At 38.4% G+C, this 24,164-nt stretch overlaps 1 protein-coding gene across 3 annotated transcripts in view; it reads right to left on the bottom strand.

The window, feature by feature from the left end:
- The window catches only part of CUNH15orf41 (chromosome unknown C15orf41 homolog), a 216,306-nt gene that overhangs the window by 81,978 nt on the left and 110,164 nt on the right, over positions 1–24,164 (bottom strand). For all 3 annotated transcript variants that reach the window (XM_014454744.2, XM_006087496.3, XM_023752902.1), the window contains 2 exons: positions 17,538–17,603; positions 16,849–16,954 (listed from right to left, as the gene is read on the bottom strand). In XM_014454744.2, the coding sequence (XP_014310230.1) occupies positions 16,849–16,954; positions 17,538–17,603 (172 nt within the window). The remainder of the gene's footprint in view (positions 1–16,848; positions 16,955–17,537; positions 17,604–24,164) is intronic.

Raw genomic sequence — 24,164 nt, 5'->3', positions numbered from 1 at the left:
TTCAGAGAGTATGGGAACAGGTGAACAGTGAAAAGATTAGTGTACTTCAAAATTTCAGCCCTAATTTTAGGTATGCCACTACAATACTTATCTTGGAGAAAAGTATCTTAATTTAGCCGACAGTTATCACATTTGAAAACAATATGACTGAAATACTTGAATATTCCTTTTTCCAATATTATGACAAATACATAAATGTTTTTACATTTTACAAAGTGCAGTCTAGGTGTCTGGAAAATATTATTACATTTATTTTATATTTACTAGTTGTGGAGACAGCAAGAACATTTTTCTGAAGAGCTGCTCCTGATGAATAAATATTTGGCTTATTACTTTTATATTTTAGAAACTCATTAATGGTAAACATTTTTCTTTCCATGCCCACATCACCATGGTATTGCATTAAGAAATAAAACGGGCAACTAGTTAAAGCTCCACTTCACAGTATGTAAACCTAACAGAATATATTTATACATGACAGAAAATTCTCTTGACAGCTCTCTGGCCTCCACCTTACTCTTCAACCTTTTAACACATGATATACCTCTGAGGCAACTATTTCAAAAGCTATCAAAGATTTACCTTCATGTACACTAACTTTGCACTTTAGAGGTAATCTTCAAGCACCTGAACTCCAAAAATTGCTTTCCATCACAAAGCTAAAGACTGGAAAACAGCAGAGACCTCCTCGTTTGTTTAGTTTTTCTCTTTCAAGCATTAACAATCACCATTCATATTTATCACTTTGAAAAATGAATTTAATTTCTTTAATTAGAAGCCTTAATAGTTCCAAGTAGGGTTTTCAGCAATCATTTATGTCCATTTAAAAATTTAAATATTTCTGTACTGAAGGCAGTGTTTCATGTTCGAGTGTGTTTATCTGTGAAGGAGGAGAAAGGCAAAGAGAGCAAATGCACTGAGTGTCAGGTAACCTGCCCAAACCTGAGTCTCTCCGTGCTGCAGGAAGGTCAGATCCTCTCGGCATTGTACTGGTGTGTCAAAATATGTCAACAAACCATCACACCGCAGGAAGAAGAATGACCTTTCCCTTCTGTACATTTGGGCTGCTGATGGAGCTCTGGACGTGGGGTATGCATGAATGGTTTTCAAAGCTGCTTGACAAATGCAACTCCCAAGGTTTCTTTCAAGTGTGATTGCTAAAAGCCCTGAGTCCCTACATTTGGGTACAACTTTATAAACCCACATAACTCAGGATGAACACTGATGTTAGGTTATCTATCAATACTCCAAATAATCAGACTCAAGGCAACTAGACTCAAATCCTATCTAATAAAGAGCTAATATGCTAATTAGACCGGACAGCAGAATGACCTTCTGGAACGACCTTCCAGAATGACCAGTGAGCAGGAGGTGGGGCCGCGGGGCTGTGAGGCAGCCGGGGCTGTGAGGGCTGAGCCCCTTGCACGAATTTCGTGCATCGGGCCTCTAGTTACTTTATAAATGCTTAAATGTGAGAGATGAAGGTTGAGAGTCAGTAAGTTTAGAAATAATTTTATTCATTGTAAGAGTAATACTTATTGTTAATCGATTCTTTAAACGTCATTATAGCTGTCATAGAGCAGTTGTCTTCTTTCTCTCCCTGCCCATAAAATAGGCATTCTCTACTCTCCCCTTCTGTGAAAACTTGCTCCACTTATTTCTCCTGAGGACAAGCCCTACATCAATCTATCTCTGATCCACCAGTTGGACTCCTACCACACAACCCAGTAGCCTTTGGACATCTTTAAATATTGCATCTAAAGTTAATACTAACCTAGATTTTTTTTTTAGCTTTCAATTCTTTAATAACATCATTTTCTCCCCATCATCAATATCAAAACCTCAAAGTTATCTTTGTTCTATACCCCCCACCCCAGAACAATGACACTGAGTTGCTTGCCAAATTCTGTAAATCCTGTCTTTATCATCTTTGTAGATCTATATAGTCTCCTTCCATTTCACTGCCGTCATCATTGGGGAATTAATGGATTATTTTAATGGATGGCTGTATAAGCAATGGTGTTCCTATCCCCAACTTTTTGTTTCTGTACACTCTAAGCCAGGGGTCCTCAAACTACGGCCCGCGGGCCACATGCAAATACAAATATTGTATTTGTTCCCGTTTTGTTTTTTTACTTCAAAATAAGATATTTGCAGTGTGTATAGGAATTTGTTCATAGTTTTTTTTTAAACTATAGTCCGGCCCTCCAACAGTCTGAGGGACAGTGAACTGGCCCCCTGTTTAAAAAGTTTGAGGACCCCTGCTCTAAGCAATGCTACCAGAATATCCATCCTATAATTAGGTCCTGATTATGCCACTCTTCTACTTAAAACTCTCTCAGGCTTTCCAGCTGTGTGATTTTTAACCTGAACACTTAACTTCTCTATGCCTCAACTTTCTCACATGGAATGGGAATAAAATACTAGTATCTACCTCATAGGACTAATATACGGATTAAAGAGGATAACACATGTACTTAAGCCAGTGCATTGAACATAGTTGGTGTTCAGTGTTATGTATGTACAAACTTTGTTTCCTATGAAATTGAATTAAATTCCTTGAAGGCAAAGTTAAATTATGCTCATCATTGTATGCTCTGAAATACATAATATGCTGCTTCTACCTAGAAGTAACAAAATATGTACTGAATTCAGTCATCTATCTGTGTGATCACGGATGGACCACTTTGCTAGAACGTGTTAAATCAGGGATATGTAGAGGTAAAAATACTAATTTCACATTAAAACAATGAAAGACAATGGGGCTGATGAAATATGGTGATCTAATGATGGGTTCAATATAGTTTTGCAGCTGTTATAGAGTTCTATGCACACAGCCAATGACTTCATTTTCACCACTTTCATAGTCAATATAGAGTGCTCTAAAATTATCATAGCTGAAGCTATCAAGGATGACTGTGATAGCCTCATATATATGTAAGTTGATGAGTCTTATGAATTAAAAAATCCCCTTTACTAAATAAAGAAATTTCACATGAATTTTTAATTTATAATCACTTGGAATGAGCTATTAGGGATGCTATAGGACTAAATTTAAAATGGGGCGGTGATGATGGTTAGCAAAGCTGCCAGTGACAAAAAGGAAGAGAATGACAAAAAGGAATATATAAGGAAAAGCGGGAAGAGGTTAACTTTTCTGGTACAATTGTTGTGAGAAAATAAGGGTGAATAAGACACAAGAAACATCTCAGTGTTAGTGATTAAAGGAAGTAAGACATGAGAATGGAATTCACCCATTCATAAGAGTAGACTAAGAATGTAAAGGAAAGAGCAAGAAAAACACAAAAGAATATACGTGTTACGTGTTAATGGAAAAATGAAATCCACAGAACTTTAGTTTTTAAAGAAATAGGGTCAATTACAACTTAGGAATTTTGTTTATTTGTTTGTTTACATTTTTATTGATTTCAGAGAGGAAAGGAGAGGGAGAGAAACATCAATGATGAGAGAGAATCATTGATTGGCTGCATTCTGCTCGCCCCCTACTGGGGATCAAGCCTGCAACCCGGGCATGTGCCCTGACCAGGATTCAAACCGTAATCTCCTGGTTCACAGATCGACGCTCTACCACTGAGCCACGCCAGCTGCGCAAATTAGGAATTTTGGATGTTGACCATTGCTATTATGTATCCACTAGAGGCCCCGTGCACGGATTGGTGCAACAGTGGGGTCCCTCGGCCTGGCCTGTGGGGATCAGGCAGAAAGTGGCAGTCCAACATCCCCTGAGGAGTCCCGGATTGCAAGAGGGTGCAGGCCAGGCCGAGGGACCCCACTGGTGCACGAATCTGTGCACCAGGCCTCTAGTATGCATATAAGATCTTTGGTTAATCTCTTCCCGCTGTCCCACTTTCCTCCCTCTACCCTGAGATTCACCAGTCTGTTCCATGTTTTCATGCCTGCGTGTTGAGTGTCTGCCCCCTAGTGGTCAGTGTGCATCATAACTACCGGTCAAACAGTCAAATGGTCGCTTAGGCTTTATATATATAGATACAGATTTCTGTTTTATGAGAAGAGTATAGAGCATACAGATTGTATTCGTGGCTTATTTTCCATGCTCCCCATGTGTGAGAAGAGAATGAGAAAGGGCAAACTAGGGCAATGCAGCCTCATCACCTATAAGTCTCCTATCCCAGGAGATTTTTTGAATGTCTAATAGCAGAAGAAACTAAAAAATGGGAAATGTGTCTCACATGTAGAGAAAGAGAAAATGGAGAGAAAAGGCATAACTGCTGTTAACAGGGCTCTATTTCACCAAAGATTGCCAGCTTATCTTAGTCCGAAGGGCAGCAGAAGATGACCAAAGAAAGCTGCTTTCTAGCAACCATAGGCTGCTAAGGCCAAACTTTAGATACCAAAAGCCTTCTCTTTTGTTGGGCAAAAAGTAGTGAGTGAAAATCCTGTTCCACTTCTCAGGAGTCTGTGAGAAAGAGAGATGGCATATATAGATGCCTGTTTGAGAGAGAGAGACCAAAAGAAAGTAGGTTTGCACAGTACTCTCATAGATTATTCATAGTTAATGTTTAAGAAAATTTGCTTGGAGTGACAATAAAATCTATAAATTAAATAGCATAAATAAAATTATAAGGTTAATGTTGAACAAGACAAACTGGTTTACAATGTGTTAAATTATGTGTTAAAAACCACAATTGAGAGACATCTATTTGGGGACAAGGACTGGATTTATCCTCCTATTGGAAATAACATAAAAACAAACAAACAAAATAGATGACAATAGACATCGTGCAGTGGGGGACAGTGGTATCCCTGTGATGAGAAACAAAAGAGGGAGCCCTTTGATTGCCACCCAGAGAGAGTTTTCAGGCTGCAAGATGGGGAGGAGGGACCTAGGTGAAGCCCAGTGTTCTCTTTCTGATTGAGGAGATACCTCTGGGAGAATGGAAGACTAGGCAGTTAGAGTTTGCCAGAAAACAAATCTCAATAACTTTAAAAGAATTCAAATTTGTTTCTGATCTCAATGAAATTAAATGAGAAACTAATTATAGAAAGATGTGAAAATTTTCTACATATTTAGGAACAAAGTAGCATACTGCTTAATAGCCTATGAGTCAAATAAGAAATGCAAAGAAAAATTAAAAAATGTTTGGAACCAAGTAAAGATGAAAATAGAACATATTGTATTTTGTGAAATACAGTACTTCAAAGCAAATTTACAGCACTAAACTGCCTATATTGGAAAAAGGAATGTTTTCAAAACAATAACCTCAGCTTTCCACCTTAGGAAACTAGAAAAAGAAGAGCAAAAAAAAAAAAAAAAAAAAAAAAAAGTGAAATTCAAGAAAAGAAAAAAATACGGATAAGAGTATAAATCAATAAAAGAGGAAAAAAGAAAATCAATAGAAAAAAATAAATAAAAATAACAATTGGTTCTTTCAGAAGAACAATAAAACTGATTACCTCTAGGCCAGTGGTTCTCAACCTCTGGCCCTTTAAATATAGTTCCTCATGTTGTGACCCAACCATAAAATTATTTTCGTTACTACCTCATAACTGTAATGTTGCTACTGTTATGAATTGTAATATAAATATTTGATATGCAGGATGGTCTTAGGCGACCCCTGTGAAAGGGTCGTTCGACAGCCAAAGGGGTCGCGACCCACAGGTTGAGAAACACTGCTCTAGGCAGACTGATCTTGAAAAGAAGACAAAATTATCAATATCAGTAATAAGAAGGGTGACATCACTACAGATGCTACAGATATTAAAAGCACAAAGAAATATTTTTAACCAGTTAACTGCCATGATATTTTGAATTCATCTATAGACGCTTATGGTGTACAAATGGTTAACAAGCCTATAACAATACATTCCACAACTTAGATGAAATGAACTCTTTGGAAGATGCAAAGTTCACTCAAGGAAAAAAAAGAGATAACCTGAATTCCATCTTTTAAAAAACTTTTACTGTTGATAGTATTACAGATATCTCCCATTTTCCCCCTCTTTACCCCCTCCTCCCAAGGCCTATCCCCACAAAGCCTTCACTACATTATTGCCCGTGTCCATGAGCTATGCATGTAAGTATATAGGTTCTTTGGTTTATCTCTTCTCGTCCCCACAACCCCATATCAAGGTATGTCAGTCTGACTATTAAGAAGTAAAAATAAATCACAGACCATTATCACTCATGCACATAGATGCAAAATTCTTAACAAATTTTTAGCAAATCAGATCCAATGAAATATACAAAGGATATTGCTTCCTAACCAAGTGGGATTTATTCTAGGAATGCAAGGTTGACATTCAAGAATCAATCACACTGTAATTCACCATATTAACTGATTTATTTAAAAAAATACCCATATGATCACCTTAATAGATGCATAAAAAGCATTTGGCAAAATCCAACATCCATTTTTGATAAAAACTCTCAGCAAACTAGGAACAAAAGGAATTTTCCTCAATGTGATAAAGGGCAGCTACAAAAATCTATAGTTTGTATTATTCTTAATGGTGAAAGATTGAATGCCTTTTCCCCAAGATCAGAAACAAGGTAACAATGTAAGCTCTCACCACTATTAATCTCATATAGGAGATTCTAACCAGTGCAATTAAAAAAAAAAAAAAAAGCACTCACATTGAAAAACAAAGGAGTAAAACTGTCTTTATTCACAAATGACATAGAATATAGAAAATCCTATGGAATCTACCAAAACATTAAAGTATTAATCAATGAATTTTATGCAGTTGCAGGATGCAAGATCAATATACAAAATCAACTATATTCTTCTATAGCAGTGGTTCTCAACCTTCCTAATGCCGCGACCCTTTAATACAGGTCTTCATGTTGTGGTGACCCCCAATTTCTTGTTACAAATTGATCATAATTAAAGCATAGTGATTAATCACAAAAACAATATGTAATTATATATGTGTTTTCCGATGGTCTTAGGCGACCCCTGTGAAAGGGTCATTCGACCCCCAAAGGGGTTGCGACCCACAGGTTGAGAACCGCTGCTCTATAGTAACCTGAACAATTGTAATTTAAACAAAAGCTACCACTTCCAATAGAATCAAGAAATATGAAATTCAGGGAGAAACCAAGATGGCGGCATAGGTAAACACCGGAAATTGCTGCCTCGCACAACCACTTCAAAATACAACTAAAAGACAAAACGGACATCATCCAGAACCACAGGAAGGCTGGCTGAGTGGAAATTCTACAACTAGAAGGAAAGAGAAAAGCACACTGAGACTCAGAGGAGGTGCGGTGTGGAAGTAAAGTGCAGAGGTACGGAGGCGCACGCGGAAAGGGCTGGCAACTGAGGATGCGGCGCACATAGAAAGGGCTGGCAGCTGAGGACACGGTTGTCTTTTTCAATCGGGATGGAGTCTCAAGCTCCTGACTGCTCTGAACTCCAGTTCCGGGCGAGTCTCTGGGGACCCAGACTCATACTGGAGAAACTGGACTGTCTGGCATCGGGCGGCTTTCTCTCAGGGGTACTTGCAGCGATTACCGGGACACTGAGATGCGGGGCCTCTTAGGGTAGGACTGAGGAGCAGCCACAGCTACTTGCTCCGCCCTGTTGATCCCCAGAGACCCCGCCCCACCCAAGCTGTGCACAGAGGCTTTTGCATATGAAAGGCCTGGCCCTTTGCAATCTGAAAATTACCTAACAAACTGCAGCTGGGTCAGAGAAATGAGAACTTCCAAAAGAAGGCCCAAGGCCCCACAGCTGCTTGCATTGCTTCACAGCTGGGCTCCTGCTGGGTAGCCTCAGGAAGAGGCTAAATTAGCACCTCCCTAGAGATCCAAGAGCCAGTGTACCCAGTGGTCAGAGTGGGACCATCCAGATTACAACTCCTCAGATCCATAAGGGACACACTCAGGGGGCAGACTCAGTGAGCACCAAAGCCCCACTAAAGCAAGACTTGCCCCAGAAGGGTGTCTCCAGCACAGAAGTTCTCCCACTGCAGACATAGCTGATTCTCACAGCCAATTGGCCTGGAGGTCAATTCCTCCCAGTGATACCTACAACAATCAAGGCTTAACTACAACAAGACTGTGCACAAAGCCCACAAAGGGGTGCACCAAGAGTGTCCACCTCAGATAATTGGGGAGGCTGAGCCACTGGGCCCTATAGGACACCTAGCACAGAAAGACACTCTATCAACACAGGGAAGCAGCCAAAATGTGGAGACAAAGAAACAGGTCACAAATGACAGAAATGGAGGAAAGTGAACTACTGGATATAGAGTTCAAAACCACACTTATAAGGTTTTTCAAAAATTGTCTAGAAACCGCCGATAAATTTAGTGAGATCCTCAATAAATCTAGTGAGACCCTCGAGTATATGAAAAAGGACCAACTAGAAATTAAGCATACACTGACTGAAATAAAGGATATTATACAGAGATACAACAGCAGACTAAAGGATCACAAGAATCAAGTCAAAGATTTGAAATATGAAGAAGCAAAAAACACCCAACCAGAAAAACAAAAAGAAAAAAGAATCCAAAAATATGAAGATAGTGTAAGGAGCTTCTGGGACACTCACATCTACCCACTTCGGATTACGGGGTTCCCAGAAGGAGGGAGAGGGCAAGTTTTTGAAAACCTTTTTGAAGGATTTAAGCACGAAAACTTTCCCCTTCAGGTGGAAAGAAATATGCCTTACAAGGTCAGGGAGCCGATGAGACCCCCAACAAAAAGGAATCCAAAGAGGCCCACCCCAAGACCCATCATAATTAAAATGCCAAGAGCAAAAGACAGAGAGAATCTTAAAAGCAGCAAGAGAAAACCAATCAGTTACCTACAAGGGAGTACCCATACGACTGTCAGCTGATTTCTCAACAGAAATTATGCAGGCCAGAAGGGAGTGGCAAGAAATATTCAAAGTGATGAATCCAAGAACCTACAACCAAGATTACTTTACCCAGCAAAGCTATCATTCAGAATTGAAGGTCAGATAAAGAGCTTCACAGATAAGAAAAAGCTAAAGGAGTTCATCACCACCAAACCAGTATTATATGAAATGCTGAAAGGTATCCTTTAAGAAGAGGAAGAAGAAGAAAAAGGTAAAGATACAAATTATGAACAACAAATACACATCTATCAACAAGTGAATCTAAAAATCAAGTGAATAAATAATCTGATGAACAGAATAAACTGGCGAATATAATAGAGTCAGGGTCATAGAAAGGGAGTAGACTGACTAGTCTCGGGGGGGGGGGAAGGAGTGTGGGGGGTGCGGGAAGAGACTGGACAAAAATCGTACACCTATGGATGAGGACATTGGGCGGGGGGAGGTAAGGGCAGAGGGTGGGGTGGGAACCCGGTGGAGGGGAGCTATGGGGGGAAAAAAGAGGAACAACTGTAATAATCTGAACAATAAAGATTTAATTAAAAAAAAAAAGAAATATGAAATTCATAGGGATCAATTTGACAGAAAAAATGAAGAGATGTGTACATTGAAAACTATAGGGCATTTCTGAGAAAAATATTAAAAGACCTAAATAAATGGAGAAATGCCATGTTCATGGATCAGAAAACTCAATATGAATTAAGACATCGATTCTTCCCAAATTGATGTATAAATTCAATTGATCCTAATAAGAATCCTAGTAGAATTTTTAAAGAATTTATAAGCATATTCTAAAATTCAGATGGTAATGCAAAGGGCCTATTATAGACACAATTAATATTAAAAAAAAAGAAAAAGAAAGTTGGAGAACTTAATACTCTCTGTTTTTGAAATTATGTTATAGTCATCAAGACAATGTAGACTTGATATAGACAAACTTATCAATAGAATAAAAGAGAATTCAGGAAAAGGCCACACATATTTGGTCAATTGATTTTTGACAGATGTGCAAAGGCGATTTAGTAGTGACAGGATAGTCTTTCCAACAAATGATTCTAGCACAATTGGATATCCATACGCAAGAAAATGAACTTTGATCCATATATCACACCACATATAAAAGTTAACTGAAATGTAAACGTAAAATCATAAATGATTTAGAAGAAAGGGGGGTAAACCTTTTTTATTTCTTTAGCTTTTTAAAACTTTAAAATGTTTTAGATATGACATCAAAGGCAAAATCCATAAAGGTAAAATGGACTTCATTAAAATTAAAAACTTCTGATCTGTTAAGAGAATGAAAACAGAAGCCACACACTGGGAGACAGAATTTCATATGACTACATATCAGAGAAAAGACTTATATCGAGAATATTTTTTAAAACTACCAACATTCGCCCTGACTGGTTTGGCTCAGTGGATAGAGCGTCGGCCTCCGGATTCAAGGGTCCCAGGTTCGATTCCAGTCAAGGGCATGTACCTTGGTTGTGGGCACGTCCCCAGTGGGGAGTGTGCAGGAGGCAGCTGATCGCTGTTTCTCTCTTATCGATGTTTCTAACTCTCTATCCCTCTCCCTTCCTCTCTGTAAAAAATCAATAAAATATATATTTTTTAAAAAAATAAAATAAAAAATAAAACTACCAACATTCAATAATAAGAAAAACACTTTAAAAATGAGCCAAAGATTTGAACAGACACTTCTCCAAAGAGATAAACACATAGAAATAAACATATGAAAATATTTTCAATATCATTTGTCATTACTGAAATACTAATAAAATCACATTGAGACACTACTACACAAGTATCAGAAAGTCTGAAGTTAAAAAGACTAACCGTATCAAATGATGAAGATGGGGAACACCTGAAGCTCTCATAACTACTGATGGGAATGTAAAATGGTACAACCATTTTGGAAAACAGTTTAATCTTTTAATAAAAAGGTCAATATATACTTTTCAGATGTTTCAACCACTTCATTCCTAGGTGTTTGCCCAAGAGAAATAAAACCATACAAAGATTTTCACATGATTGTTTATAGCAGCTTTATAACTAATAGCCAGAACAAAAAACAACACATGTCCATCCATAGGTGAACAGATAAACAGATAATGGCACAGCCACTCAAATGAATATTTTTCAGGAATAAAAAATGAATTACTGATATATTCAACAACATGGGTATATATTGAAGTAATCATGCTGACTAAGAAAGCCAAACAGAAGAATACATGCTGTATGACTCCATTTACAGAAAATACTAGAAAATGTAAACTAATCCAACGTGACAGAAAGCAGATGAGTGGTAGCTGCGTGTGCAGGGAGAACTGGAGGAACTGAGAGGGAGGATGATAGAGGGGTGCCAGGGACTTTTGGAGTTGGTAGGTATGAGCACTCTCTCTGTCATGGTGATGCTCTGTGAATTTATTAAATACTAGAGATCCAGTGCAAGAAATTCGTGCACTCAGGGTCGGGGGGGGGGGGTCCCTCGGCCTGGCCTGCGCCCACTCACAGTCCGGGAGCCTTTGGGGGATGTCCAACTGCCGTGGAGGTGGGAGAGGCTTCTGCCATCGTTCCTGCCTCAGTCCTCACTATGAACCCCCCGAAGGTAGTGGCTGGGTCCCTACTGACTAATGCAGTGCCTGGGAAGTGTTTCTGATCTCAACCAGTATCCTGAATAAAGCTATTATCTGTTTCATCAAGACTGTTTAGAAGCTGACAGGCTAGGAATGCTAGGGCTAGCTGGCAAATCAAGGCTAGGTGAAGGAGTTGACTTCAATGCTAGAGCATTACGATCTAAAGTTTTCAAAACAAAAGAAAAACTCCCAAGGTCCAGGTGCCAACACATACCAATTAAATCAGTTTTCCAGGGATAAAGTCCACTTTTTAAAATGCCCTCCCCCCCACCCCCCCACCCCCCACCGTGATTTTAATATGTGGTAAAGTTTGCTAGACACTAGGCATTTTAGCATTAATTTTAACCTGTTCTCCATAATTCCAGAAATAATCTCAGAAATGGACTCTATTCTTGGGCTCCTGAGGATAACTGTGCTCCTGAGTCACGTCCTATTGGCAGAATCTGTTTTATTAGTCTTCTTCCCTCACTCTTTCTGATGATCATAATGGTTGTGTTTTCACTCTTATAGTGCCCCCGCCCCCCATAATCTTTTGCTTGTTGGTTTGGTTTGGGGTAACTTTTCTGAGTCATATGTAACTCATACGATAACTCTATCATAGTGGGTCAACAGGAAGAGTCGTCCTTTTAACAATTACTTAGCCCCCAGATTTAGAAAATCATTCAATATGCCCTCCCTACGCACCACATCTTGCATATGCTTGAAGATAGTAATCAAATATCTTTCTGAGAAATTGCAATTCACTGATATTTCTCAACAAACTAGACTGTGGTGATCACTTAGCAATATATACAAATATCAAATCATCATGTATATCTGAAACTAGTATAATGCTGTCAATTACACCTCAGTTAAAAAAAATAAAAATAGGCATTTTTCTTACTGTCCTTCGAGTGGCATTCTCAAAGAAAATAGTTTGGCCCTATTGTAGTTTAATGTCACAATGTCTGACATAATCCTTAATGGCTGATTCAAAATGTTATTGTCTGTTATGTATCAGAAAATTCATTCACTCATTCATTCACTCATTCATTCAGTTAATATCTACTGATCACCTATGATGTGCCAGGTATTGCGCCAGCCTCTGGGTATTTGATGATGAATAAGACATACAGATAAGATGAAACTCTTAAGGATGACAAGTAAACAAGCAATTATAATATTTGATAAATGCTATGAAGTTATTAGCAGAAAGGCAGCTTTATATTCTGTACTTAAAATCTCTGACTGCACTGCAAAATTAAAAAAAAATTTTTTGAGGTTAATTAAGCTAGGGGAAATTTCTGAAGTTTTGATTACAAAGGAATGAGGGGCACACTACATATAGCAATTAGAAAGAGCAATATAAAAGGTAAAGCTCTTCTACCGGTAAAGGCTTGTAGTCAAACAAGCAAATTGCTGTTTATATAAGTGTTTCCAACCCGACTCTATTCATTCACTCAGATAGGGGTAAGTACAGCCAAAGGAGGAGAGAGATGACTGAGGGTGATGCCTTTTGAATTGGGTGGTCAGGGAAGATCCCCCTAAAGGAGGGGAAATATGAGCAGGGACCTGAATGCTGTGAGGAGTTAGTGCTAAGGGGAGATCCCAGTGAAGAACATTCCAAACAGAAGGATTAGCCAGAGTAAGGGTCTTGAAGTAGAAATAAGCAATGTAGATTCAAGGAAGGCCAAGCTAGCCTGCATGGCCAAAGAAGTATGAGAGAGGGAGAGAATGTGAGGTGAGGGAAGTGAGGTAGCTGTGGAGAGAATTGGGCATAGACAGGCAGATCATGCAGGGCTCTCAATGTCACGGTAAAGAGTCTGGATTTTATTTTAAATGTGATGGGAAACCATGACAGAGTTTTGAGCAGGGAACTGTCACAAACTGATCTATATTTTCTGAAAGTCACTCTGGTTGGGGTATAAAAACTGACCACAGGCAGGAGTTCAATAGTTGATATACGTAAGGAGACCAGTTTGGAAGTTACAGCAATAGCAATAGTCAAAGAAGTGGTGACAGCCACTGAGGTGATGGCATGGTGATAAATGGCATGCTGGAGATGTGGTGAAGATAGAGCTGAAAGCGACTGCTGATGGATTGGAGATGATACACAGGTTTTCAGCTTGAGTATTTGGCAAATTGTGGTGCCATTAGTTGAGCTTGGGGTGGAAGGGAGGAGTGAACAAACAAATCAAGGGCTTCATTTTGAACACGTCAGGTATGAGATACCTAGTACACATCCAAGAAAAGGTACTGAGTGTGCAGTTGGATTGACAAAAAAATAGTATATACGCTGGGGAAATGTTAGGGCTTGGGGTCAAAATTAGGAGATACCAGCATAGAGATGGTCTATAAAGCCAGCGTCTCCAATGAGATCTCCAAGGGAACACCAAGGGGTGAATACAGATAGAAAAGGGGAGAGGGGTGAGCACACAATTCCCGGGCCCTCGGGCCTAGAACTGTGAAGAAGGAGAGCCAGCAAAGTAGCCTGAGGATGCTGCTGGCATGGCAGGGAGAAACCCAGAAGAACATCTCCTGGGAGCCAAAAAAAGAAGATGTTTTAATAAAGAGGTAGGTTGTTATCAACTTTATCAAAAGTTCCTGAAAGGCTGAGTGAGAATATCAATTTATTTTATTTTTTTTTAATATTTTATTGATTTTCTACAGAGAGGAAGGGAGAGAGAGATAGAGAGTTAGAAACATCGATGAGAGAGAAACATCGATCAGCTGCCTCCTGCACATCTCCCACTGGGATGCGCCCGCAACCCAGGTACATGCCCTTGACCGGAATCGAACCTGGGACCCCTCAGTCCGCAGGCTGACGCTCTATCCACTGAGCCAAACCGGTTTCGGCGAGAATATCAATTTATATAAAAAGAAAACTCACATAGAAATATGAAACAAAATATTAGGGGATCTGTAGTTATTTGAGTGGGGAAATTGGTTTATACAAGGTTATGATTCTACTAATGTTAACTGAACAGTTTTATTATAAAATCCAATGTTTAATCTAAAAATAATGACAATTAGATAATAGTTTTTATGTCAACAAGAGGCTTAGCACACAAATACAGCAGTTAGGCCAAATGGCAACCAAATTGCCTTGAAAAGCTACCTGCATTGGGAGGGATGATTTCTACCAACTCTGAAGAGCTTTAGCAAGGGCTATTTGAGTTGCGTTGATTCAAAATATGAAGAGTAGGATCTATACTTTCATAATGGGCTAAGTCAAAATGCCCATCACTGGTGAGTTTCTATCAGATTATAACCAAAATTTTATGTCCAGGTAGACTCCATGTTCCATTTTAAGTGAAAGCACTACTTGTATTTTTTGGTCTCTCTATAGATATTTGGTAACAGCAAAGACTTCTGTGTAGAATACTTCTTCCTTGAATGGTTTGGAACATTCCAAACCGAGATTGGCTTTCCCTTGTCACATAACATACCCTAAATGAATTATGTACCCACTTAGCTGTCTAATATAAAAAAAACCCCACAAGTTTATGGAATGTAAATCAATATTGGTGTAAGCCAATCATGATTAGAATATAAAAGTAGCTTATAACAAAATAATCTAAAATCCAGTCCAAAGGAAACTGTACTAAATCATCTATTGTTCAGATCCTCTCCAGCCAAGTCAATAATCCGTAGACCCCTCATACAGGTGAGTAGGTTATTTAATCAGCCTCTAAAATAGGAAGTACTAGGCACTCAAAAAGAGTTGTTTTAGAATAAAGATATGCTTATGGAATTTTTAAGTAAGCTCTACTATTTGGGATTCCTCTTAAAAGACTTGACCAGTACCAAAATGGAGAGATAGTCTCACAGCATAATGATGGAGTTTATCCGTTTTTAAAATCCTTCAGCAACTTAAACTTATACAATTTGATTCTCTTGTCATTGCTTTTCCTACACTATCAAAAATGATGCTTTCTTTACTATTTCCAACTCATAATAAAATTGCTAAAAATTGAAAATTCAATTTGCAACATTACTGCTAATTTGAATAATGGCTGAATAAAAGACAGGAAACGCTGAAACAGCAATGATTTCTAAAACATTTTGCACTTTCCTCCTCCATCCCCGTAAAGTAAAGCTCGGATGCTACGCACAATTACACAAGAAAATCAAGAAAGCCATTACATTCAGCATTTTGTCATGATCATTGTTACCATGGCAAAAAGTGGGCTTAGGTTAGCACAGCTGCTACAGGCAGGTCCGCTGGCCTTTTGTAAGGCTGAGTAACAATATAATGCCCAATTCTGTAGTCTGCACTGTTTTCCCCCCAGGATACCCCCAGGATAAGACTATTGTCCATAGATGCTACTGTCTCATTCCTTAATGTTCTGGGCCAATGTCATCTTACTCTTTGGCAGTGATTGAGGAACACAGTTCATTTAGGAAGGTTACCCCTGAATCCACCTCCTGTTCTAAGGAGGGTTGGGATGTGTGGTGTGAAAACTGGGGATTTCAATAATAGAAAAAGCCAGTCTCAACACTTGTATTGTAAATGAAAATATAGTTGTGCTGGAAATAACACGTTAGCAAGTGGGAGAGGCAAATGCAGGCCTCTGATGACTAGCTGTAGACACTTATTTTCTCTCTGAGTATCAGTTAGCTATCTGTAAAGTGGGAGTAAAAGTGACTTCCTTGTGAGAATTAATTGAGATACTGTGCAGGCCCAGGCACATAGAGGGTACTCAGTAATATGGCATTAATAAGATGGCTGGAATATGGTCTCCTTCAACACCACATTTTTCTTAATCACTGAGATTTCCATGACCTTGGGAATGTTGACTGTGAAGCTGGTAGGTAAACTTTTTTCTACTGCTGGAAGGTAATTTGTTTTGACCTTTTATATAGAGGTGGGCAAAAGTAGGTTAATAATAATAATAAATAACATAATCCTTAATTCATAAATAAAAATAGTATAAGAATCAACTCTGTTTTGGGTACTCACAATGGTAAACCTACTTTTGCCCACCCCTGTGTTGTTTGTATATTCTATGAGAGCTGAGGATAAAATACTTTTTAACGTTTGGCAGTAGGCACGGATTTCACATCAAGAGGATAAAAGTCAATGTCAATATCATAATGTGAACTACATTTTATTATCCATAGTTTGAGTGACACCAGTATTATCGCTATAAAACGGAAAATAGCATATACTAATTTTGACCTTATGTGAAGATTTTTAGTTTTAAAAAATGAAGCAACATTATGAAAGCAGAGAAGTTTAAATTATCTGAAATGAATACATTAATCAAGTCTCTGTATTTACTAGAAACAAAGGCTACCAGCATTTTTACCAGCTAAACAAAATATTTTTTCTAATGAGATTTCAGCTGAGTATCGTTTATCTTAAGAGAAAAATAATGGGACCTTACCTATTCCAGTAGCTCCAGAACTGGTCATGCAGGTAGGCGTGGTGGCTACATTCATCACCAAATGAGGCTTTGCTTTCAATCCAGTGAATTATGTGCCCTTCTACAGCTAAGGGACAAAGCATTACTAATATGGAGCAAAGGAAAGGGAAAATTGAAAATTCTGAACTCTGCATAGGCCTCTCTATGTTTCACATTAATGAGCAGAGACTGAACCCTCCCTGTCATCTATGGACATAATTATAAAACAACACATCGTATGTGTTTGTTACAAGGAACATTTATGCTACAATCACATCCCTTTTATTTTCATCATCATCTTCGAAAGTCCTTCTCCTATTCTGGGACTGTGTAAGTTGACAAGGACTATGAAAGCAAACAAAAGTGAGCCTGGCTTTTCAATAGAACCGTAATATTTCGAGAAGTGACTTGAAAACAGCCACTAAAATATCTTCAGACATTTATTTCTCAAATATATGTAAAATATTTTAAGGGGTAGGTTTCTTCTGAGCCTATTATTTTCTGCTATTTTAAAATAATCTTTTCCAGCAATTTCACCCATTCAGATATAATATTATAAAGCTAATCTATTCTGGTAACTTTTGGTAGTATAAGAAAAATTTTTTAATCTATGAAAAAACACACATTCCTTTTCTCTATAAACAAATGCATAACAGAGTTTAAGAACTTACCTACTGGTACTTGTAAAATAAAGTCTGGTGTTTTGTCATAACCCTTTGCACGGAGCTGATCTTCATCTACAGGAAGAACAAATACAATTACTTATTACAGTATTCCATTAATGAGACAGCAACATAATTGCTTTTCTTTCTTAAAAATGTATAGATATTACTAACACAGTTATACATCTCTTTTTTATGCATGCAACACTGTGTCAGAATACATGAATAGAGATAAGAATGCCTCTTTGTCCCTTCTGCATTTTTATGTCTTTAGTATAAACTTTATAATTCAAGTTGTCATATGCTACTTTTTTTATAATTGAAAATATTCAAAATAATGAAATATATTTACTGATTAAAAGAAAAGGTTTCATTACCATGAGTATCACTAATGTTATCAGCCAATATTGACAATTTACGGTAAGGTACAGTGGCCTTTACAATTATAAAACAAATACTTTTATTAAAGCAATTAAGAAAGTCTAGTTTCTATTAGTGAAGCTATTCCTACACATAAGAACACTAGAGAGGGACAAGGACAATGAGATCACCACAGAGAATTAATCATCCTTCTTAAATCCTTTGGTATGCTATTGTTTCTGGCATTTACCAGTGTTTTATAACCAACAATATGTAATTCTGAATAAAAAGCAAACAGGATTTGAGATTTTTTTCTAGGTCTGTTTGATTTCTTGATCCTGTATAAATGTCAATGATCCATTCAGAAGGAAAAAAAGATGAGAAAATAGAGAGCTTTACAAAGTTTTAAAAAACTAGCTAGGTTCTTGGTTAAAATTTTTTGTTTCCCTCTGATTTTTTCTAAATGCCGTCCTTGACATCTAATGACATTACAGCGTGATTTCTGAAATGAGGAGTTCTCCATTAGATTTTGGAGTGACCTGGTCATTCAATTCCAGACATGGCTTTCTGTCTTCACCCAACCTCAACTAATGGCCCGGCCAAGTAACAAGGAAGGCTGTGTGGTCTCTTAACACCTACTGGGCTGTTGACATTGTCAGGCATCCCATTCGCCTTCCTGCATCACCTTTGATTAAAATTAATGGCCCATTCCCAGGGTTGGGTAGCTTATTTCCAATCCATTTGTCAGCCCAAGACACTGGTTTCATGGCCAATGTTCAGAAACTCAGTTTGAGAACAGTCTTGTGTACATCTTGAAAGGTCAGCGTTTTAGATGTAAAGAACCTTTTAATGACAAGACATATTTAAACTGGATATTTAAATTAAGGTTTATTAAAAGTTGGTATCCTTCAAGTATCCAGATTTTGAAGGATTGATGGCAGAATTCAGAACAACCTCCCATCCCTGAACTATAAAAAATTTTAAGTTAACTAATTATTGAGATAAGAAAATTCACTGTTAAAGTAATCTTACTTCAAAACCCAGAGAATTTGGAAAACAGGATGGCAGACGAACAAGACTGGAAACACTTCTATCCTCTAAATGCACTCTGACCACAAGAATGTTTAATGGAAAAGGCATTTATTATAATCAACACAAGTGCCTTGAGCTGATGTTTCAGGTAGCCGATGAACAGTTTTAAAAGCTGGTTGACATTAAAAAAGAGAGATTAATATTTTATTAAAACTATCCTAGCTTGATCAACCTCTGCAGACGTTCAAATCTATTTCAGAAAGAAAAATGATTATGTTTCTGACAGCAGCTCAAAACAAAATTTCAAAGGTCACCAAGCAATCCACATGCACACACTAATATCCCTTTAAAAGGCAGATGCCGCACTCTGGTTCACGGGACCACAGTTACTAGCACAACACCTACAATGACAATGGAGATTGCATGATGTACTTAATGTGAAAATAAAAAAAATTAAAAAACCCTCAAACCTGAACATAAAACGTCAGTGAGGTTAGGGAATCTTTCCATCTTTCTGTGGAGAATTGGAAAATGCAACTGTCTCCCCTACCCTGACCCCACTTTCCGAGCTCAGAAAGGATAGCTTCTAAAGTATGTGTCACCACTAGGGATTAGATATAGATATAGATATAAATATATAACCTCTTCATAGATATCTACCTATCTATATAGATAGGTAGATATCTATGAAGAGGTTATTCCACACATCTGAAATACTATGTGATGTGTTGGCTATCTTCTCTTTTATTTACTGAACTCCCAAAGCCTGGTTCAACCTCCACACTGTTTCTTTTATCCTAGATTTCCTAAGGAAAGAGGAGGGAACAACTTGGCAAAGTTCACAGGAAATGACAGTATAAGAATAGGAAGCAGCATTTATGAATAAAGGGCTTTGCTCACCTGGCCTAGGCCCCTGAGAAATTTCTATCACTGATCTTAGAGGGGATTTTTAAGGTCAGCCCCATCCATTTGGCCTGATCCCCAGACTTTGAACGGTTCCTTACTATTAGGATCGTTATCCGAACCATTGGGTATAAATTTAAAACTTGGTTGACCATTTGGAGGTTCAGGGCTCCTAGAGCATGGCTGTAGGGGCAGTCCTAGGTTCCATCATCAATGTTCTTCATGGTGACGGCTTTGTGTCCGAAGTAGTGTCCAGCCAGGACCAGCACCACCTTCCCAGGTTTCATAAACTTGCCCATTTCAAAGGCAGCCACTGGGGCCTAGAGCAGAAAGACTGGTTGCTTCTTGTATGTGCCCTGACCAGGGATTGAACCCACAAACTTGGTGTATTGGGACAACACTCTGACCAACTGAGCTATCAGGTCAGGGCAAATACAAGTGCATTTTAAAGACTATTCATGTCTTCCTAGAAGATCTTGAAGCACAGGAGAGGTGATGACCATCTTCAGGATATTATTATTTAGATAACACCTGCCTGAAGAGATAAACTGCATAATCTCTTGATTTCTAGATGCTCCTCTCTCCAACTGAGCTAAAAAAATCAAAACAATTGCATCCATAGATAAAGTGATATTTCCTCTTTTATTTTTTGGTTGTCAGTCATGCCTTTAGAGGACATTTTAAAGAAAAAAATGACACGGCCCTAGCTGGTTTGGCTCAGTGGATAGGGCATCAGCCTGGGGATTGAAGGGTCCCAGGTTTGATGCCTAGGTTGTGGGCCCAATCCCCAGTAAGGCGCATGCAGGAGGCAGCCGATCAATGATTCTCTCTCATCATTGATGTTTCTATCTCTCTCCCTTTCCTTCCTCTCTGAAATCAATAAAATATACTAAAAAAAAAAAAAGAAAAAAGAAAGAAAAAAAAAGAAAAAATTACATGTACTTAAAGAACACTGTGAAAGTTTAATTTCTCTGGTCTTTTAATTACCGGCTCCTCTAAATACCCAAAATATCCAAAGCAATTAAGTAGTAATTACACAATTTCTTTTTTTTCTTTAAATAAAAGGCTGACTTTGAGTCAGAGAATGAAATACATCTGAAACTAGTTAACATATACTTAAGAATCATAGAAGGGCATGGGGACCACCAAGAAAAAGTTTGAGGTTTTCTTCTGTTTTTATTAAAAGGCTTAAATTAAAAAAAAAATACAGTTAATCCCAGAGAAATTGGGTAAAATTTCAGTCCACAACATCTGAAAACAAAAAGGGTACATTCTAGTATGGCATTTTATCTATGAATTTGTCAAAAGCTTTCTAAATGCTAGATTAAAAAGACTATTTTAACACCTATATTTTTACTAAATTGGGGAAAGGCAAAAGTGATATACATCAACACAAATGATAACTATATTTTTTCCCCTCAGGATTGCCTTGGCTATTCAGGATCTTTTGTGGTTCCATACATGTCTGATAATTACTCATCCTATTTCTTTAAAAAAATGACATTGGAATTTTGCTGGGGATTGAATTAAATCTGTATATTGCTTTGAGTAATATGGCCATTTTAACTATGTTGACTCTTGAAACCTGTGAACACGGAATATTTTTCCATTATCTTGTTTCTTTTTCAATCTCTTTTGATAGTGCTTTGTAGTTTTCATTATATAGGTCTTTCACATTCTTTGTTAAGTTTATTCCTAGGTATTTCATTCTTTTGGTTGCAAGCTGATGGGAACATAGACTGGTATAACCACTATGGAAAGCAGTCTGGTGATGCCTCAAAAAATTGAGAATAGAGCTGCCATATGAACCAGCAATCCCTCTCCTGGGTATATACCTGAAAAAACTAAAAAACAACAGGTATTTACAAAGATATTTACACCTCTATGTTCATTGCAGCATTATTCACAGTGGCCAAGACATGGAAATAACCAAAGTGTCCTGAGATAGAGGACTAGATAAAGATGTGGTACATATACACAACGGAATACTACTCAGCCATAGGAAAGGATAAAATACTGCCATTTGCAACATCATGGGTGGAATTTGAGAATATTATGCTAAGTGAAATAAATCAGCCAGAAAAAACTAGAGAACCATATGATTTCACTCATATATGGGATATAAAACTGAAACTCATGAACCAAACAGCATGTGGTGGTTGCCAGAGGGAAGAGGGGTGGGGGGAGAAGGGGGTCCTAATATATGGCGACGGAAGAAGATTTGACTCTGGGTGCTAGGGACATGATGCAATATACAGATCTTGTAACATAGAAACCCACACCTAAAACTTATATGATCATACTGACCAATGTCACCAGAATAAATTTAAATAAAAAAGAGAAAACTATAGTATATCTTTTCTATTCTAGTATTTTTTTCTGTGTTATTTTTCCCCCCAAACACTGTCTCATTTAATAGTTGGTGCTATAATCTTTGTAGCCCATATTTTTATATTCAGTCTTTTCTACCCAATGTAAGAAGTTTGCAAAGTTTCAGTAATAAAAGTTGCTATGATATGCAGCCCATGTACAAAGGTACACAGAACAGATATGCTTTTAATGGGGAGACCAATAGCACAGACAAATGAAATCTTTAGAGGACCCAAAATTTCATTATAGCCATTAGTTTCAACCTCTTCCCCCAAAGCCTCTTATCAAAGCCACTAATAAGCAATACAACTGACTGCTCTGACCTTGTCCTTTGCTTATGTCTTTAGGGGACAATACTAGTGAAAACTGAAGTGCCCTAAAGATAGCAAACAAATGGGAGGTCACGAAGCTGAGACAGTGCAAAGGAAGGCTGGGTAGGCTGATACCCCCAACTGGTGGCTATAAAGACAGAGTAGAACCTGTCTATATTTTATACCACATCACTCTCAATTCTTTTGGTTTAATGCCATAAAAGGAGGGATACACCAGCACAGTGGAGTAAAAGAAAACAGGACAAGCTGTTGGGAGGGCACTAGCTGTGATGCAAAGCCTGGGGCCAGTTTCCTCTAAACAAAGCAGGGGGACTGGATGGTCACTAGAGCCCTTTGCAACTCCAAAATTCTGAGGAATGGCTGGGTGTTAGCCTGTGTCTGCCTGTTCTTTTAACTGTAGTCACTGATGTCAGGGCCAGCCCCATCTGTTCCAGAACCAATCACAATGAGGAAGGCATATTTGCAGCTCTAAAAAATACAAAGGATCTCCGAGAGAGAGAGAGAGAGAGAGAGAGAGAGAGAGAGAGAGAGAGAGAGACCCAAGAATCCAATCCAATAATAACAATAACAGATTTGAACCCCAGTGCCTTTTGGTTATAGGGAGAAAAGCTGGAACCTGTAATGGGGTGAGTGAGATATCTGATTTTTCTGTTCTGTACCCCATCTTTTCCGGCATTGGCACCCTACTCTCACATTGTGATTTTGGTAGTCAATACGTGACTCTCAGCACTGGCCACAGGGGTGGACAAGACCCAGACTAGCTGATCAGAACCCTTCTTGAGATTTGTAATGGGACAAAAGAGAATCACCAACTTTTCTCCAGGATTACAAATTCTAAGCAGTCAGCAGACTAGCAACTGCCAAGGATCAGCTTTACTGCCTGCAAATGGAAGCCCACACTGAGGAAAGCAGAACACGAGAGGGAGAAAAGAGGAGATGTTGATGACATTGCTTCTTCTGTGCGCTAGACACACAAGAAGCAAAGTTCCCTCTTTTGGATTTCCCAGGGATGCTGTGTGTTCTCCTTTTGTGTGTGTCTGATTCAGTTTGACCAGATTTCTGTCACTTACAACCTAAATAGGTCCACTTTATCATCAGTGGCCAGGAAAGCAGATGAGCAGACATGAGTTTTCTAACCACAGCAGCGGAGGGAAGGGCTGTGGGCCCAGAGCAGGAAGGCTCCCATGAGTGGACGAGGTAACCTGTCCTCAAAGTTCCAGAGACCAGGCTGCCTTCTAGCATGTCTACCGCTCTCTTCTCGGCCCAGGGAGAAGCAGACATGTGTATTTAATTGGGGGAGTAAGCAAAGATGGTGCCTCACATGATAATTTCTTCAGGAAGGAAAGAATACACTTAAATTCCCCACATCTCGACCCCAGTGTCACATTCCTGTTATTCTGAAAATGGCATCTGATTTTAACCTTCTGATAGGTAGGGATTTAAATAGTTGGTTCCTTATAAAATACCCAACCATCTTAGTTCCCTTTAGCCTCAATAATAATATTTACTGCTAACATCTGCATGGAAACTGTTCCCGCTGCTAGGAGTTATCTGTATTCATTTGTTTGTAGCTTATCTCCATGCTAGACCATAACTCCACAAATGTGAGGACTTCACGGGGCTTCTGTCTAGTGTCTAA

Source organism: Myotis lucifugus, unplaced genomic scaffold (genome assembly GCF_000147115.1).
Source record: "Myotis lucifugus unplaced genomic scaffold, Myoluc2.0 scaffold_38, whole genome shotgun sequence".
In the NCBI taxonomy this organism is placed as follows: Eukaryota; Metazoa; Chordata; class Mammalia; order Chiroptera; family Vespertilionidae; genus Myotis; species Myotis lucifugus.
This window is presented reverse-complemented; position numbering and strand designations above follow the sequence as displayed.